This window comes from Heptranchias perlo, chromosome 31, assembly GCF_035084215.1.
Source record: "Heptranchias perlo isolate sHepPer1 chromosome 31, sHepPer1.hap1, whole genome shotgun sequence".
NCBI classification, from domain to species: domain Eukaryota; kingdom Metazoa; phylum Chordata; class Chondrichthyes; order Hexanchiformes; family Hexanchidae; genus Heptranchias; species Heptranchias perlo.
This window is the reverse complement of record NC_090355.1, coordinates 32,760,808-32,776,874: the sequence shown is the minus strand read 5'-3', so window position 1 is coordinate 32,776,874 and position 16,067 is coordinate 32,760,808. Positions and strand designations below refer to the sequence as shown.

The 16,067-nt window shown below is 46.4% G+C and overlaps 1 protein-coding gene across 1 annotated transcript; it reads right to left on the bottom strand.

The window, feature by feature from the left end:
* Nucleotides 1-1,517: 1,517 nt before the first annotated feature.
* Nucleotides 1,518-15,774, bottom strand: LOC137300668 (alpha-1-acid glycoprotein-like). The gene is made up of 6 exons (XM_067969901.1): nt 15,562-15,774; nt 12,033-12,175; nt 9,084-9,154; nt 6,956-7,066; nt 4,805-4,908; nt 1,518-2,839 (listed from the first exon to the last, which is right to left on the bottom strand). Exons 1-6 carry the CDS (start codon nt 15,757-15,759, stop codon nt 2,792-2,794), a joined length of 675 nt encoding a protein of 224 aa, XP_067826002.1. The 5' UTR covers nt 15,760-15,774; the 3' UTR covers nt 1,518-2,791.
* Nucleotides 15,775-16,067: the final 293 nt, after the last annotated feature.

The following is a 16,067-nucleotide window of genomic DNA, read 5'->3' as shown; positions in this document are numbered from 1 at the left end:
GTCAGAGTGCGTCCAGTTGCCCCATATTCTAGGCCTAATATACTGACGGGCCAGAGGTTACAATCCTTGTGTGGCCTATTCAGTCATTAGTTCTTTTTGCCAAATGTAATAAATAGCACATGGGGGAATTTCAAACTCTGGACTCAAAGCAGAAGTGTGCTCTGTTCCTCCGTACAGATGCCATTTACCTTGAGTAAGAATATACTCAGTAAATATAGGAATTGCTAGACGAAAAAATTACCAAAGTCCATCTAGTTCACCTTCTACCATTCTGATAGTCGCATGATACAAAGATAATGGAGTTATTGACTAATCAGAGCAATCAATCTCTAACCATTAGTCTACAACAGACCCAGACATGAGGCGAGGAAGTGGTGGAGAGCTTTGGGAACAATGGGTCTAAAGTCACCTGTTCCTCCCAATGTCTACACTCACCACAAGTCATGTCTCAAATTAATCATATAATGTATACCCAAAATCTTATTTTCTAAAAGAAATCTATCTAATTTGCATTTAAGTGAATCAATACTAACTGCTCCCACCATCGCCCTCGGGAGTCTTCCACAGATTGACCATTCACTCACTGAAATATTGTTTCCGCAGATTAGTTGTGAATTTACTCCCCTTCAAGCACAGGCCGTGTCCTCTGGTCTACTGTTCTAGACAAGGTGAAATAGCTTGTCAGGGTCTTACATTATCTGGTCCCTTTAGAATCCTAAAAACTGCAATCGAATCACCTTTCAACCTTCTCTTTTCCAGTGAGAACATGCCCAATTTATATAATCGCTCCTCATAATCCAATCCCTCCATCCCCTCAATCCTTCTGGTTGTTCTCTTCTGTATCTTTTCAATAATTGCAATATCCTTCTTGGACTGCGGCGGCCAGAACTGTTCACGGTATTCCGAGCGCGGCCACACCGATGATTTATAAAGTGGCAGGATTACCTCACTATTTCAGCTCAATATTGACCTGTTAATACATCCCAACATCTGATATATACACACTCAGTAAATATATACACACAAATAACTGGCTAACACAGACAAAGCTTTATTACCATATGAGAGATATTGACAGATGAATGTGGAAGTGAATATAATTGTGCCACATTGTAATCAGATCAGGCTATATTAAGCAAGAGAGAATGAGTCATTGCTTATTGCACACAATGGCATCTCCATATATTTCCTATATTCTGTGAAGATTAGATCAATAACTGACAACAAATGGCATCCTGATAGTCATGGATCACAATATAATTTGGATTTAAGTTGAGCATAATTGTATCTAATTATCACATTCCTGGTTTCATAAATACTAGAAAGGGAACATTTTGCAGGGCTATGGGGAAAGGCAGGGGGAGTGGGACTAATTGGATAAGCTCTTCCAAAGAGCCGGCACAGGCACGATGGGCCAAATGGCCTCCTACTCTGCTGTATCATTCTATGATTCTACGATCAGCTGCCTGATGTATTAAAATGGAGGACAAGCATCACAACGATCACATGACCAGGTGTTAAACTTATCGTCATTCTTTATTCAAATCTCACGCCAAAAAACAAAAAACACAAACTAATAAACACCAACAATAAACTGCTGCAGAAACTTAAACAGGTGCAAATATTAAAAAAAAACCTTCAAAGTTATGATAAGTCAAAACCCTCTCTGAGTTCCTCTGTTTCCTGCTCTCTCCCATTTTTCTTTAGTTCCTCTCCTAACCTATTGACCATTTCCCTTTCTCGCTGCCTCTTCCTTCTATGCCGATTATCTTTCTTTTTCTGTCCAGTTCTTGTTGACTCCGAGGCCAAAATCACAGTACTCAGCTGCCTAGACTCAGCGCTATAACATAGAATCTTAAAGCACAGAAGGAGGCCATTCAGTCCATCGTGCCTGTGCTGGCTCTTTGAGAGCTAACCAATTAGTTCCACTCCCCCTGCTCTTTCCCCATATCCCTCCAAATTTTTCCTTTTCAAGCATAGCCTGCACAGACTTGATGGGCCGAATGGCCTCCTTCTGTGCTGTAATGATTCTATGATTCTATATATCTAAATCCCTTTTGAAAGTTACTGTTGAATCTGCTTCCACTACCCTTTCAGGCAGTGCATTCCAGATCATAATAACTCGCTGCGTAAAAAAAATTCTCCCCATCTCCCGCCAAGGTTCTTTCGCCCCGTCCGGCTCACTGAAACCTTCCCTTCCTTTAAAATTCCCCACTGTTTAAGTAGGATCCCAGACAGCTGGGAGATATCACATGGGTAATAGTGCCGCATCCTCTATCCAACACACTTCAAACAATGGCTGTTAATTAAATGCAAATAACGGGGGGCAATTTTAACCTAACTGGCTGGGCGGGAATCCCACGGGTTCAGGTGGGACTCCGGTTTTACACCCCGCCCAATATTGCTCTACTTTGACTTGATTTGGTTACCATAGCGTCGATTCTGCTTCTTGCATTCACCGTGCCAGCCAGACAGGTCAGTCGGCCCATAGCTTGGGAAACCTTTGCTTTCAACAGGTAAACCTGACACCACATTGACATCAGATCAAGCTGCATTTGAACCTGTGCACCGCGGAAAGCTGAATCCAGTCCAATGCCAAATGGAACACCCTCCTGGTTGACTTGGAAAAAGCAGTTTTTGTTGCGGAAAAAAAAGAAGTAATCTTAGGACTAATGCTACAACAGTACAACTAGCAGTTTGCTAACTTGGCTTTAGTTCAGAAACTTGACTTTGGAAATGCGTTGCTGGACAGTGTTTTACAAAGCCCCTGTTTATTGGGGAGTTAACATTCTCATTTCCGTTTGATGGCTTCCACTGAGTCTTGTGGTTTGCATTCATCCTGTAGGAAAGAAAAAAACAGGCTGTGACAAAAAAACAGTACTAATTTTTATAAATCCAGGTCCACGAGGAGTTAAAAGACCAGCTTCACTCGCATAAGAGCACGTCCTAGCTTAGTTTGATACAGATGTTTACAGATTTTAGTCCGTTTTTATCTTAGGAAGGGACCTAGCCATTCAATTCAAATACAAACAGCTTCAGTGGAATTTCCTCAGGGATTCTTCTGATTGGTCGCCGTAACTTTGGAGGAAACTCTACCATTCGGCCCCAGAACTTATGGTGGGCAAGTGGGATGCCTTGCCGAGGAAATTCCCGGCCCTTGTGTCTGAATATGTCTTTAATTGGTAATTTTTTTTTCTCTCAATTTAATAGTTATTTAAATTTGTTTGGTCTCGGTTGCTTTCTGGAAAGTATTTCTCAGCATGGCGGGTTCAAATGAGAGAGTCAGTTTGAATTATTCGGAGAGGGATAGTCAGTGGACAGTGACAAAAGGAAAAGATAAACCAGAATAAAGGAAACAAAACGTGACTATTTTTTACTCAAGAAGACGCCCTGATTTTAAAATTCCCACCCTCGTGTTCAAATCCCTCCATGGCCCTCGCCCCTCCCTACCTCTGTGACCTCGTCCAGCCCTACAACCTCTCCGAGATCTCTGCGCTCCTCCAATTCTGGCCTCTCGCCCCAACCCCGATTTCCATCGCTCCACCATTGGCGGCCGTGCCTTCAGCCGTCCAGGCCCTAAGCTCTGGAATTCCCTCCCAAAACCTCTCCCTCTCTTCACCTCTCTCTCCTTCTTTAGGACGCTCCTTAAAACCTGCCTCTTTCTTTGTCCTAATATCTCCTTATGTGGCTCGGTGTCAAATTTTGTCCGATTACGTTCCCGTGAAGCGCCTCGGGACGTTTTGCTAACGTTAAAGGTGCTGTATAAATGTAACTTCTTGTTGTTAAATTTAAATAACGAATGATAAATCCGTGCTGTGTCATTACTACGGGGTCACCGTTTAACAACATTTTTGGTCGTTAAAGTACTCCTGGGGCAGAAGGATTGAAAGTTCACCTGTGGGAGTGACTGCTGAATCCTCTCCCCCCCCCCCTCCCCAAAAAAAACGAGAGTAAAAGACAGCGAGAAAAAACCCCCAAATTGTAACACGGGTGACGTGAGGAACAGACGAGTTGCAGACACAGGATACAAAGGTTTCTGTGATGGCTCCCAGAACAACCTCTGCAATCGAAAGTCGTAATACATACAAACAAACAAAAACATCGGACAGGAAAAGACCAGCCTGTCCCATACAGTTTCTGTTGCCTTATGCATTACGTCAAGAGGCTCCTTGAAAATCTGGAAAATTCCTCTGCGATCCCTTTCTAGGCAATCAAAACTAGTCCAAAAACGAGTTCGTCAGTGTGAAGGATGTTTTGTGCTGGACAATAGAACGCATTCCATTGTCAGGCACCAGTGTTTAGATACAGAGTAAAACTCTGTCTGTTCAATCCCACCACAGAGGAGCATGCCGTACTGCACCAGCTCATGACATTTTTCCTGTTGTGCATCCTGTGGCCTTTGAGTGAGAAGGCTAACGTAGCACCAAACATTGCTGAATCAGAGACCCTTTTGTGCTGTGGGCCCCACACTGATTACACGCAACATCCCTTAGATCCAGTCAGACTGAGGAGACTTTGATCCCATCGATCAGGCCTGGATTTGAGCTCAAGTTGCAGAGGTGATAGGTCTGAGTGTCTAATGCACAATACCGCCCAGTCCGTGTGAACAATGGTCATTCCAGACCGCATCTGGACAGCAGGGGTCCCGTTTAGCGACCAGCTCAATCTCAATGAATGAAATACTTCGATCTGTACCGTGGACGGGGGGAAGCTGATGGGATGGACTTTAAGCCTTTGCTTTCGGACTTCGACGGTCAAACTACTCTCCCAGCATTTCGGGCAGAAACCGAAACAGGAAGCTAACCTTGTGTCGAGGAGGGACCAAGACTTTATCCTTCTTCATTCCCACACATCGAACCTGGTCTTCAAAGATCTTCAGCTCATTCTCCTTCCCGACTGGATTCCGACCTGTTTCAGTCAAAGATAAAATGCTTAGAGTGACGCCCACTCATTATCGTATCGCTTTTTATTTCCTGTTTGTTTCCCTCTCCTCGTCTACAAAAAAAAAATGGATAAACATTGACAGGTGTCGGCCGTGGCTCGGTGGTACGTCTCATCCGAACGACGGCACCTCCGACAGTGCAGCACTCCCTCAGTACTGGCACTGGGAGTGTCAGCCCGGATTATGTGCCCCAATTTCTGGAGCGGGACTCGAAACCCAACAGCCTTCTGAAAGATGCGTCAGCTGTGGCTCGGTGGGTAGCACTCTGACTTCTGAGTCAGAAGGTGGTGGGTTTGAGCCCCACTCCAGAGTCTTGAACACATCATCCATGCTGATGTACCAGTGCCGGTACTGAGGGAGTGCTGCACTGTCGGAAGTGCCGTCTTTCGGATGAGACATTAAACCGAGGCCCCATCTACCCTCTCAGGTGGATGTAACAGATCCCACGGCCACTATTTTGAAGAAGAGCAGGGGAGTTCTCCCCGGTGTCCTGGGGCCAATATTTATCCCTCAACCAACATCACTAAAAAACAGATGATCTGGTCGTTTATCTCATTGCTGTTTGTGGGACCTTGCTGTGCATAAATTGGCTGCGATGCTTCCATACATTACAACAGTGACTACACTTCAAGAGTACTTCATTGTCTGTGAAGTGCTTTGTGACTTCCTGAGGTTGTGACAGGCGCTACAGAAATGTAAATTCCTTCACAACCTTCTGACTCAGAGGTGAGAGTGCTGCCACTGAGTGATGGTTGCCACTGGAGTATCGTACAGTAGTCATGGCCCCCTGCCATGGTCTGTTAGGTCACTGGCCAACATTTTACCAGTTGGTTGCGTGGAATGAAATTCTAGACCCCAATGGCCTAGGCTTTCTGCCACCCCCTCACCCTCATTTTTCAGCGGGACAGGCATGGGTGGAATGATGATCGGGGCGGAGGGCAACAGTCCACCTCTGTGCACCTCCTCCCCCCCACTCTCTGGAGGCCTCTCCTAATTATGAGGAGCATAATTAACACCTCATTATGCTAATGAGGTAAAACACTCGTTTTTCGACATTTGCACCTAGCCTTTGCCAGGAGATAAAAGCATTCAACAGTGGGCAGAAGGTCGGGTTGCCAACTCTGTTTGGACATATTCATCACACGACCTCCTGCCTCTAACTGCCCCGCATCCATTCTCCTGCCATTGGTCGCCCAATCTTTAATGGCTCGATGATTTTTCTCCTGGGTTTTTGATCCCAGCGGTGCCCTGGAGATTTACTTTAAATCTTGGAGACTCCAGGCCAATCCTGGAGGGTTGGCACCCCCCAGCAGAAAGGAGAATAAAACTTTCACGGGAGCTGGGATCTGCACAGGCGCTCAGAGGTGTTGCCTCACACAGGCCAAGTGGGAAATCACAGTGACCTTTTTTTTTAAAATGGTGATTCTGCTGGCTGTCTCCATGTCCTCGCCCCTCCCTACCTCTGTGACCTCCTCCGGTCCTCTGCGATCTCTGCGCTCCTCCAATTCTGGCCTCTTGCGCATCCCCGGTTTTAATCGCTCCACCATTGGCGGCCGTGCCTTCAGCTGCCTGGGCCTTAAGTTCTGGAACTCCCTCCCTAAACCTCTCTTCCCCTCTCTCCTCCTTTAAGACCCTCCTTAAAACCCACCTCTTTGACCAAGCTTTTGGTCACCTGTCCTAATGCATCTCCTTATGCGGCTCGGTGTCCAATTTTGTCTGATTTACGCTCCTGTGAAGCGCCTTGGGACGTTTTGCCACGTTAAAGGCCCTGTATTCAGAATCAAGGCCTCTGTTTGGAGGGGACTCCCTCCCAGGTTCGAGAACCTGCCTCCAGTGCTGGAAAGTCAACGGGGGGCAAGTGGGGGGGGGGGGGTGGTGGTGGTGATTCTCTGCGTTGGCTGAAAGTCTTGGCCCTTCCAGAGATGTGCTCCAATTACCCGTGCGTGTTTGGGGGTGGAGAAAATCTGGGCCCACTAAGTTTACCCGATAACTTGGCCGACCCCCAGCACTCACTGTAGAGGGAGATTGAGTTGTACGTTTTGCCTTCCCGCTTCTCCTGAGTGTGAAAAAGCAGGCAATTTTGAATCTTCGTGTTGAGAATTCGGATCACCATGTAGGGCTTGGCTGCAAAATAAAGAGGACAATTACTTCATTGATTTGTCAAACTCCCGGATAACAAACAACGATCAGGAATAAGTTCGAAAGTTTCTGTTTTTTTCTCTCAGGGGGATGAATTCCTCCATAATGCAATATATAAATTCGGCTCGGTTCAGTGAGAGACTGGAGAAGCTGGAATTGTTCTCCTTAGAGCAGAGAAGGTTAAGGGGAGATTTGATAGAGGTGTTCAAAATCATGAAGGGGTTTGATCGAGTAAATAAGGAGAAACTGTTTCCAGTGGTGGGAGGGTCAGTGGCCAGAGGACACAGATTCAAGGTGATCGGCAAAAGAATCAGAGGGGAGATGAGGACAATATTTTTTTATGCAGCGAGTTGTGATGATCTGGAATGCGCTGCCTGAAAGGGCGGTGGAAGCAGATTCAATAATAACTTTCGAAAGGGAATTGGATAAATACTTGAAGGGGAAAATTTTGCAGAGCTATGGGGAAAGAGCGGGGGAGTGGGACTAATTGGATAGCTGGCACAGGCACGATGAGCCGAATGGTCTCCGTCTATGCGGTATGATTCTATGATTCTAATGTCTCTGGGCTGTGAACTACCCAGGACTGAAGGGGGCAGCTTGGACATCCCACTTTACGCCTCGAATGGAGTGTTCTCGAGCGACGGTGTGAGGTGTGAGGTTTTCAGGTCGTCACTGGGACTCCGGAATAATTCGTAGTCCCAGATTTTCTCTGGCTCTCTCCCATTACAATTGGATGAATTGCCTCCCCTTCTGGCCCCCACCCGCTTAACTTGCTGGGCAGCTCGGTGTGTCAGCGTTCTAACCGGCGTTTTGCAATAGCACGGGCTCGCTGATCCACAGCACAGTCCCGGGTAGGACCAGGGACAGATTGGCAGGGTTCCTGCTCCTCTGTACTGTTCAGAAACCCTGCTGGAAGAATGTGTGTGTTTGTTTATATGTGTGTGTAAAGGTGTGTATATGGGTATGTGGTGTGTGTATGTGTGGTGTGTGTGTATATGCATGTACGTGTGTACGTACGTGTGTGTGTATATATATATATATATGTGCATGTGAATGCATGTGCATATGTATGTGTGTATATGTGGTATGTGTATATATGTGTGTGCGTGGTGTAAGCTTGAGTGGTGTGTGTGGTCTGTGTCTGTATGTGTGTGTGGTGTGTGTGTATATGTGTGTGCTGTGTGTTGTGTGTATGTGTGTGGTGTGTGTATATGTGTGTGTGGTGTGTGTTGTGTGTATGTGTGTGTTGTGTGTATATGTATGTGTGGTATGTGTGTTGTGTGTACATGTGTGTGTATGTGTGTGGTATGTGTGTTGTGTGTATATGTGTGTGTGGTGTGTGTATATGTGTATGTTGTGTGTGTGTATATGTGTGTGTTGTGTGTGTGTGTATATGTGTGTACGCATCACCTCACCACCGCTAAAATCTGTAGCAACGTTTATGTCATGTCAAACTTGATCTTTCAAACGGCCTTCCATGCTCTGCCTGCCGTAAACTGATCTCCTATCCTGCACTTAGTCCTGCTCACCCTCCCACCCCCTGCCCGTCTACATGGGCTCCCTATTCAATTTAAAATGCTCATTTCCATCTTCAAATCCTCTCAAACTCCTCCAGTCTCAGACCTCCTCCTGCACGTTTCAGTTCTCCAACTCTGGCTTTCTGCCCTCCATCCCCCACCCCCTCTCCCCCCTCCTCCCCTTTCACATCACCGTTGGTGGGAATGCCTTTAGTTGCTTGGGCCCCACTCTCTGGAAGCCCCTCACTGAACCCGTCTGCCTTTCTACTCTGCCTTAAAAAACCAACTCTTCGAGAAGCAGTTTTCAGTCACCGACCATGGCCTGCTCCTTTCATTTATGTGTTTACTCTTTCCCCCCTCTGTGGGGATCTCTGGGGCATTTTCGATGTTAAATGAATAAATGAAACGTATAAATGAAAGTTGCTGCAGTTGCAATCGAATAGGTCGATTTTTTTTTTTGCTTCAGTCTTATGTGAGGTACTTACGTTCACAGGTAAACTCCAGGCCGTTATTTGATAAACGGTAGGCCTCCATCTCAGAGATACATTTGTCTCCTCTAGGTGAAGTGAAAAAGGAATTATTGTCCATACAAGAACTTATGGTGACATTATCTCTACGTTGCTGGCAAATCATTAAATCATTCACCACTGATGTTCTCTTTAACACTGCTGCCATGTTGTTTCCTCTCTTTCCCCCTTAGTTCCACTGTTTTCAAACACCTCCCCACTCCCCTCTTAGGAGATGGAATGCTCCACTGTTGAGAGACCCTCCCCTCCCCTCTGCCCCCGATGGATGCGCCAGTATTGAGTTGATGCACCCCTTCACCCTTAGGTGGAAGATTGGAGTGCCAATAAATCAATCATATCCCATCACTGGTTACAACTGAATAGCTTCAGGGAGCAGTTAAGAGTTAACCAAGTTGGTGTGGGATTGGAGTCACATATAGGCCCAGACTGGATAAGGACGGCAGGTTTCTTTCCCTAAAGGGACATTAGTGAACCAGTTGGGTTATTATGACAATCTGACAGATACCAGCTTTTTATTTTCAGATTTTTAAAACAGAATTCAAATTCTCAAACCACCACAGTGAGATGTGAACTTGCATCCTCTGGATTACTAGTCCAGTAACATAAGCACCACACTAAGTGCCCCTTTTTGGGTTGTTCTGCTTAAAGCTGAGAAGGTTGTGGAGAGAATTAATAGCGGTGTTCAAAATTCTGAGGGGTTTTGATTGAGTAGATGGGGAGAAACCGTCTCCACTGGCAGGAGGGTCGGTAACCAGAGGACACAGATTTAAGATAATTGGCAAAAGCACCAGAGGGGAGATAAGGAGAATTTTTTTTACGCAGCGAGTTATGATGATCTGGAATGCGTTGCCTGAAAGGGCGGTGGAAGCAGATTCAACAATAACTTTCAAAAAGGAATTGGATAAATACTTGAAAAGGAAAAAAATTGCAGGGTTATGGGGAAAGATCAGGGGAGTGGGTCTAAATTGGACAGTTCTTTCAAAGAGCCGGCACAGGCACGATGGGTCGAATGGCCTCCTTCTGTGATGTATGATTCTATGATTCTATTGGAGTGCCAATCTGTGCAAAGACTGGGAGGCCCTTTTGCCAAGTTCACAGTGGATATGGCTTGAAGTCCTGAGGTTTATCTTTGCATCTGATGGGAAATTCTTTGCAAATCTTTAATAAACCAAACGCTCCTGAGATAAGGACAGAAAAGTGCCGGAACTACACAGCAGGTCGGCCAACATCTGAGAAGAAAGAAAAGGTAAGTTGACATTTCTGGTGTAAGACCCTTGATACAACCTTGTGAAAAACCAGATGTTGTGGATTCCATTCCCATAGAGCTCTGAGAAACAAGGGCCGGTCCTTTTCCAAACTGGATTTTGAGCAGCAAAGGGGCACGACCCCTAGTTGAGGCTCAGCCTTGCCTTACATGGAATTACATAGAACGTACAGCACAGAAACAGGCCATTCGGCCCAACAAGTCCATGCTGGTGTTTATGCTCCACTCATGGCTCCTCCCTCCCTACTTCATCTCACCCTATCTGCATAACCTTCTATTCCTTTCTCCCTCATGTGTTTATCTCGCTTCCCCTTAAATGCATCTATGTTAGTCGCCTCAACTACTCCTTGTACTCCACGTTCCACATTCTCACCACGCTCTAGGTAAAGAAGTTTCTCCTGAATTCCCTATTGGATTTATTCGTGACTATCTTATATTTATGGCCCTTAGTTCTGATCTCCCCCAAAAGTGGAAACACCTTCTCTACGTCTACCCTATCAAACCCTTCCATAATCAGGTCACCCCTCATTCTTCTCTTTTCGAGAGAAAAGAGCCCCAGTCTCCTCAATCTTTCCTGATTCCTAATCCTTCAGTTCTGGTACCATCCTAGTAAATCTTTTTTGCACCCTCTCCGGTGCCTCGATATCCTTTTTATAATATGGAGACCAGAACTGTTCTACTTTTGCCTTGCCTGGTGGTCTAGTGGTCAGGATTCGGGTGCTCTTACTGCTGTGGCCGGGGTTTGATTCCCAGTCAGGTAATTTTATTTTTCTTCATGCAGAGGGTAGTGGGAATCTGGAACTCTCTCCTCCAAAAAGCTGTTGAGTCTGGGGGTCAATTGATAATGTCAAAACTGATATTGATAGATTTTTGTTAGGCAAGAGTATTAAGGGTTACGATAACAAAGCGAGTAGATGGAGTTAAGATACAGATCTGCCATGATCTAATTGAATGGCGTAACAGGCTTGAGGGGCATAATGGCCTACTCCTGCTCCTATGTAACAGCTCGAGGGGGCTGAATGACCTTCTCCTATTCCTATGTAACAGGCTTGAGGGGCTGAATGGCTTCCTCCTGTTCCTATGTAACAGCTTGAGGGGCTGAATGGCCTTCTCCTATTCCTATGTAACAGGCTTGAGGGGCTGAATGGCCTTCTCCTATTCCTATGTAACAGGCTTGAGGGGGCTGAATGGCCTCCTCCTGTTCCTATGTAACAGGCTTGAGGGGCTGAATGGCCTCCTCCTGTTCCTATGTAACAGCTCAAGGGGGCTGAATGGCCTTCTCCTATTCCTATGTAACAGGCTCGAGGGGCTGAATGGCCTTTTCCTGTTCCTATGTAACAGGCTTGAGGGGCTGAATGGCCTTTTCCTGTTCCTATGTAACAGGCTCGAGGGCGCTGAATGGCCTTCTCCTATTCCTATGTAACAGGTTCGAGGGGCTGAATGACCTCCTCCTGTTCCTATGTAACAAGCTCGAGGGGCTGAATGGCCTCCTCCTGTTCCCATGTAACAGGTTCGAGGGGCTGAATGGCCTCCTCCTGTTCCCATGTACTCACAGGTCTCCGTTGCCTTTGACCCACTCATCAGCATCAAAATAGAACATTTATAAAAGAAATGGAAGCAAAAATCAGCCACCGAGGACTTACATTCTCATGTAGCCTTTCATGAGTATCTTGTTCATTCGGACAATGGGAGAGTTTATAAAGAATGCGTTGTCTATCTGGCCGTATTCCTTTCGATACGGCTCATATTGTGTAGCCCAGCGAAGTAAGTACCACTTGCCAGAGAACTGTTGGAGGTGAAGAAGATTAAAAAGCCATCATTGTAAATGGACCTTGTGAGTGTTGAAGGTCTTTCAATGTTTCTTTTAATAAACACTTGGGGGCACGTCACACAGATTCTGCAACACAACCAGCAAAGAAAGAAAGATTTGCATTTATACAGGACGTCCCAAAGTGCTTTACAGCCAATGAAGTGGAGTCACTGTTGTAATGTAGGAAACGCAGGAGCCAATTTGCTCACAGCAAGCTCCCACAAACAGCAATGTGATAAGGTGTTGGTTGAGGGATGAATATTGGCCAGGGCTCCAGGGAGAACTCCCCTGCTCTTCTTTGAAATAATGCTGTGGGATCTTTTCCATCCACCTGAGAGGGCTGATGAGGCCTTGGATTAACGGCTCATCTGAAAGACGACACCTCCGACAGTGCAGCACTCCCTCAGTACTGCACTGGAGTGACAGCCTGGATTACGTGATTAAGTCTCGGGAGTGGGACTTGAACCCGCAACGTACTGACTCAGAGGTATGAGTGCCACCCACTGAGCCAAGGCTGACGCTCGGTCTACTGCCCAAGCCCAGACAGATGCCACTCTATAGGGCCTGTGAGTAACTTGTTGTGAATCTCCCTTCCATCTTCACAGGAAACTCCTCTCCTTTGCTCGGTGTACCCGAATTCTCCCCGGTGTCCTGGCCAACATTTATCCCTCAACCAACATCACGAAATAAACAGATTACCTGGTCATTATCACATTGCTGTTTGTGGGATCTTGCTGTGCGCAAACTGGCTGCCGCGTTTCCTACATTACAACAGTGACTACACTTCAAAAAAGTACTTCATTGGCTGTAAAGTGCTTTGGGATGTCCTGAGGCTCTGAAAGGCGCGATATAAATGCAAGTTCTTTCTTTTTCTTTCTAAGATCAGATTCAAAGGGCAGGGGTACAGAGTTTGGCAGGACTGGTCCCATGGGTCTTCTCCCCTCCGGCTCCTCACCGTCTGCGCCGCTGGAGAAATCACTTTGATTTGGCAAAGTGAGCATTCGAGGCCAGAAAAGCACTAACTGAGCTAAATACTTTTTCTAAAGCCCCATCTGAGAGCTGGAAAACCTTTGCCAGGAGAGTGAAACGACTGAATTCTTCCTTTGTTTTGAACCAAATACAAATCCAGCCTGATTCATGTAATTCATTAATTCAAAACTGCATGAATTGAGGCAGCAGTCGGGAGGTGTTTTGCATTTTAATTGAAGGTAAACTGCAGGACTGACTGTTCTTACCGAGTGTGTAAATTATTCACCTGTACGTACTCAGAGGGCCCATAGTGCCGAGATAGCAGAGCAATATCATTCACCATTTCCTTACAGTGCGGCCCTGTTCTCGCCCCAGCTCATACAGAGTTTGGCAGGACTGGTCCCATGGGTCTTCTCCCCTCCGGCTCCTCACCGTCTGCGCCGCTGGAGAAATCACTTTGATTTGGCAAAGTGAGCATTCGAGGCCAGAAAAGCACTAACTGAGCTAAATACTTTTCATGTGATGTGATACTGAATCACACAGACCAGGAGCTGAACTCAGCTCGAGCCCCACAGATCAGCGACAGTGTCTTTGGGGTGGGAGGAGGGAAAAATCAGCCAGGAATTCCTGCTCCTGATTTCAATCCAGTGACTTCCACAGTCTGCGGGGTGAGTATTTGTTTAATTCATTCTTGGGATGTGGGCGTCGCTGGCAAGACCAGCATTTATTGCCCATCCCTAGTTGTCTTACTGTGGCCCCTTCAGAGGGCAGTTAAGAGTCACTGGAGTCACATAAAGGCCCAGACCGGGTAAAGACGGCAGGTTTCCTTCCCTAAAAGGACATTGGTGAGCACATTGGGTTTTGACGACAATCCGACAGCTTCATGGTCACTTTTACTGAGACCAGCTTTTTATATTTTCAGATTTTTAAAACTGACTTTAAATTCTCAAACTGCGGTGGTGGGATTCGTTCTCTGGATTATTAGTCCAGGTGTGTGCATGGACATCAGGTGAGGGCAGGATCAGGCTTGGTTTGGAAAGCATTGACAGTCGAATAGCCTGTTAATACTCATAGGAACAGGAGGAGGCCATTCAGCCCCTCGAGCTTGTTCCGCCATTCAGTTAGATCACGGCTGACCTGTTCCTCAACTCCATTTGCTCCGTATCCCTCGATACCCTCACCCAACAAAAATCTATTGATCTCGGTCTTGAAAGCTCCAATTGACCCCCAGCATCCACAGCTTTTTGGGGGAGAGAATTCCAGATTTCCACCACCCTTTGTGTGAAAAAGTGCTTCCTGATTTCCCTCCCAACTGGCCTGGCTCTAATTTTAAGATTGTGCCCCCTCGTTCTTGATTTCCCCACCAGAGGAAATAGTTTCTCTGTATCTACCCTATCGAATCCTTTTAACATTTTAAACACCTCGATCAGATCACCCGTCCATGTTCTAAACTCAAATGAATACAAGCCAAGTTTTTGCAACCTGGTCTCCTAATTTAACCCTTTAATCCCCGATATAATTTTCTGGTGAATCTGCGCTGCACCCCCTCCAAGGCCAATATGTCCTTCCTGAGGTTGCCTGGGCTGACACAAGAAGAACGAGCGAAGAATTGGTGAGCTGAGCTCGCTCATGAAATTGTGACATCTTCAGGAGAGAGAAGTGCAGGGGGAGAAAGTAAAGTTATTTCAAGCCCAAAGTTTGTAAAGTTGTGCCAGTGTCACCTTGTGGCAGAACGAAAGAGTTCCTGAAATCCATCCCAATTCACCAGATTTCCCCAACATGTTGGGGAGCGGGTAGGGACAGAGTCACAGCCTGGGCCTGCACGTTAGGTGTCTTAGCAATCTTCAGATATATGAAAAAGGCATAACATCACTCCACATAGGTGCCAGCTGTGGCTCAGTGGGCGGCACTCTTGCCTCTGAGTCTAAAAGGTGGTGGGTTTGAGTCCCTACTTCTGAGACTTGAGCCCATAATCCAGGCTGACACTCCCAGTGCAGTACTGAGGGAGTGCTGCACGGTCGGAGGTGCTGTCTTTTGGATGAGACGCTAAACCGAGGCCCCGTCTGCCCCCACAGGTGGACGTAAAAGACCCCCATGGCACTCTTCTGAAGAAGAGCAGGGGAGTTCTCCCCGGTGTCCTGTCCAATATTAATCCCTCAACCAACATCACTAAAAACAGACTATCTGGTCATTATCACATTGCTGTTTGTGGGATCTTGCTGTGCGCAAATTGGCTGCTGTGTTTCCCCACATTATAACATTTCAAAAAGGTACTTCATTGGCTGTAAAGCACTATGGGATGTCCTGAGGTGGTGAAAGGTGCTATATAAATGCAAATCTTTCTTTTCTTTTCTGTTCAAGTTAAAATCCCGTCAGGTTTCCGCTTGACTTACCATCGGACTCTTCAGGTCGATCTTTTTGGGTTTGAGCATCTTGCAGCCCTGCGGTGCAGCGCCAAAGGATCCAATCAGATTGACAGCGATGAAGATCAAGGTGGCGAGGGCTGCCATCCTCTCCCTTGCTCTGTCGGCTGCTGTTGTGTTGCAGAGACCCAGGCAGCAGCAGCGATATTTATAGGAGCCTTGGAGCATGTTGCAATCCGAATACTGGCAGCCCCCCGTTGCCCAATCAAAACACTACCTTTCCCGTTTAAACATGACAACATATTTTCTTGAATTTGTGCCATGAACAATCAATTTACACACACACAAAAAAAGCAGGAACCAGAAGCTTTTTCCTGAAGCAGTAACAGAATGTTCTGCCCAAGCCTGAGAGCTGACCGTGCAAGTTAGTCTCAAAGTTGTAAGCCTTGGCTCAGTGAGTAGTTCTCTCTAATCTCTGAGTCAGAAGGTGGTGTGGTTCAAATCCCACTCCAAGAGACTTGAGCGCAAAACCTAGG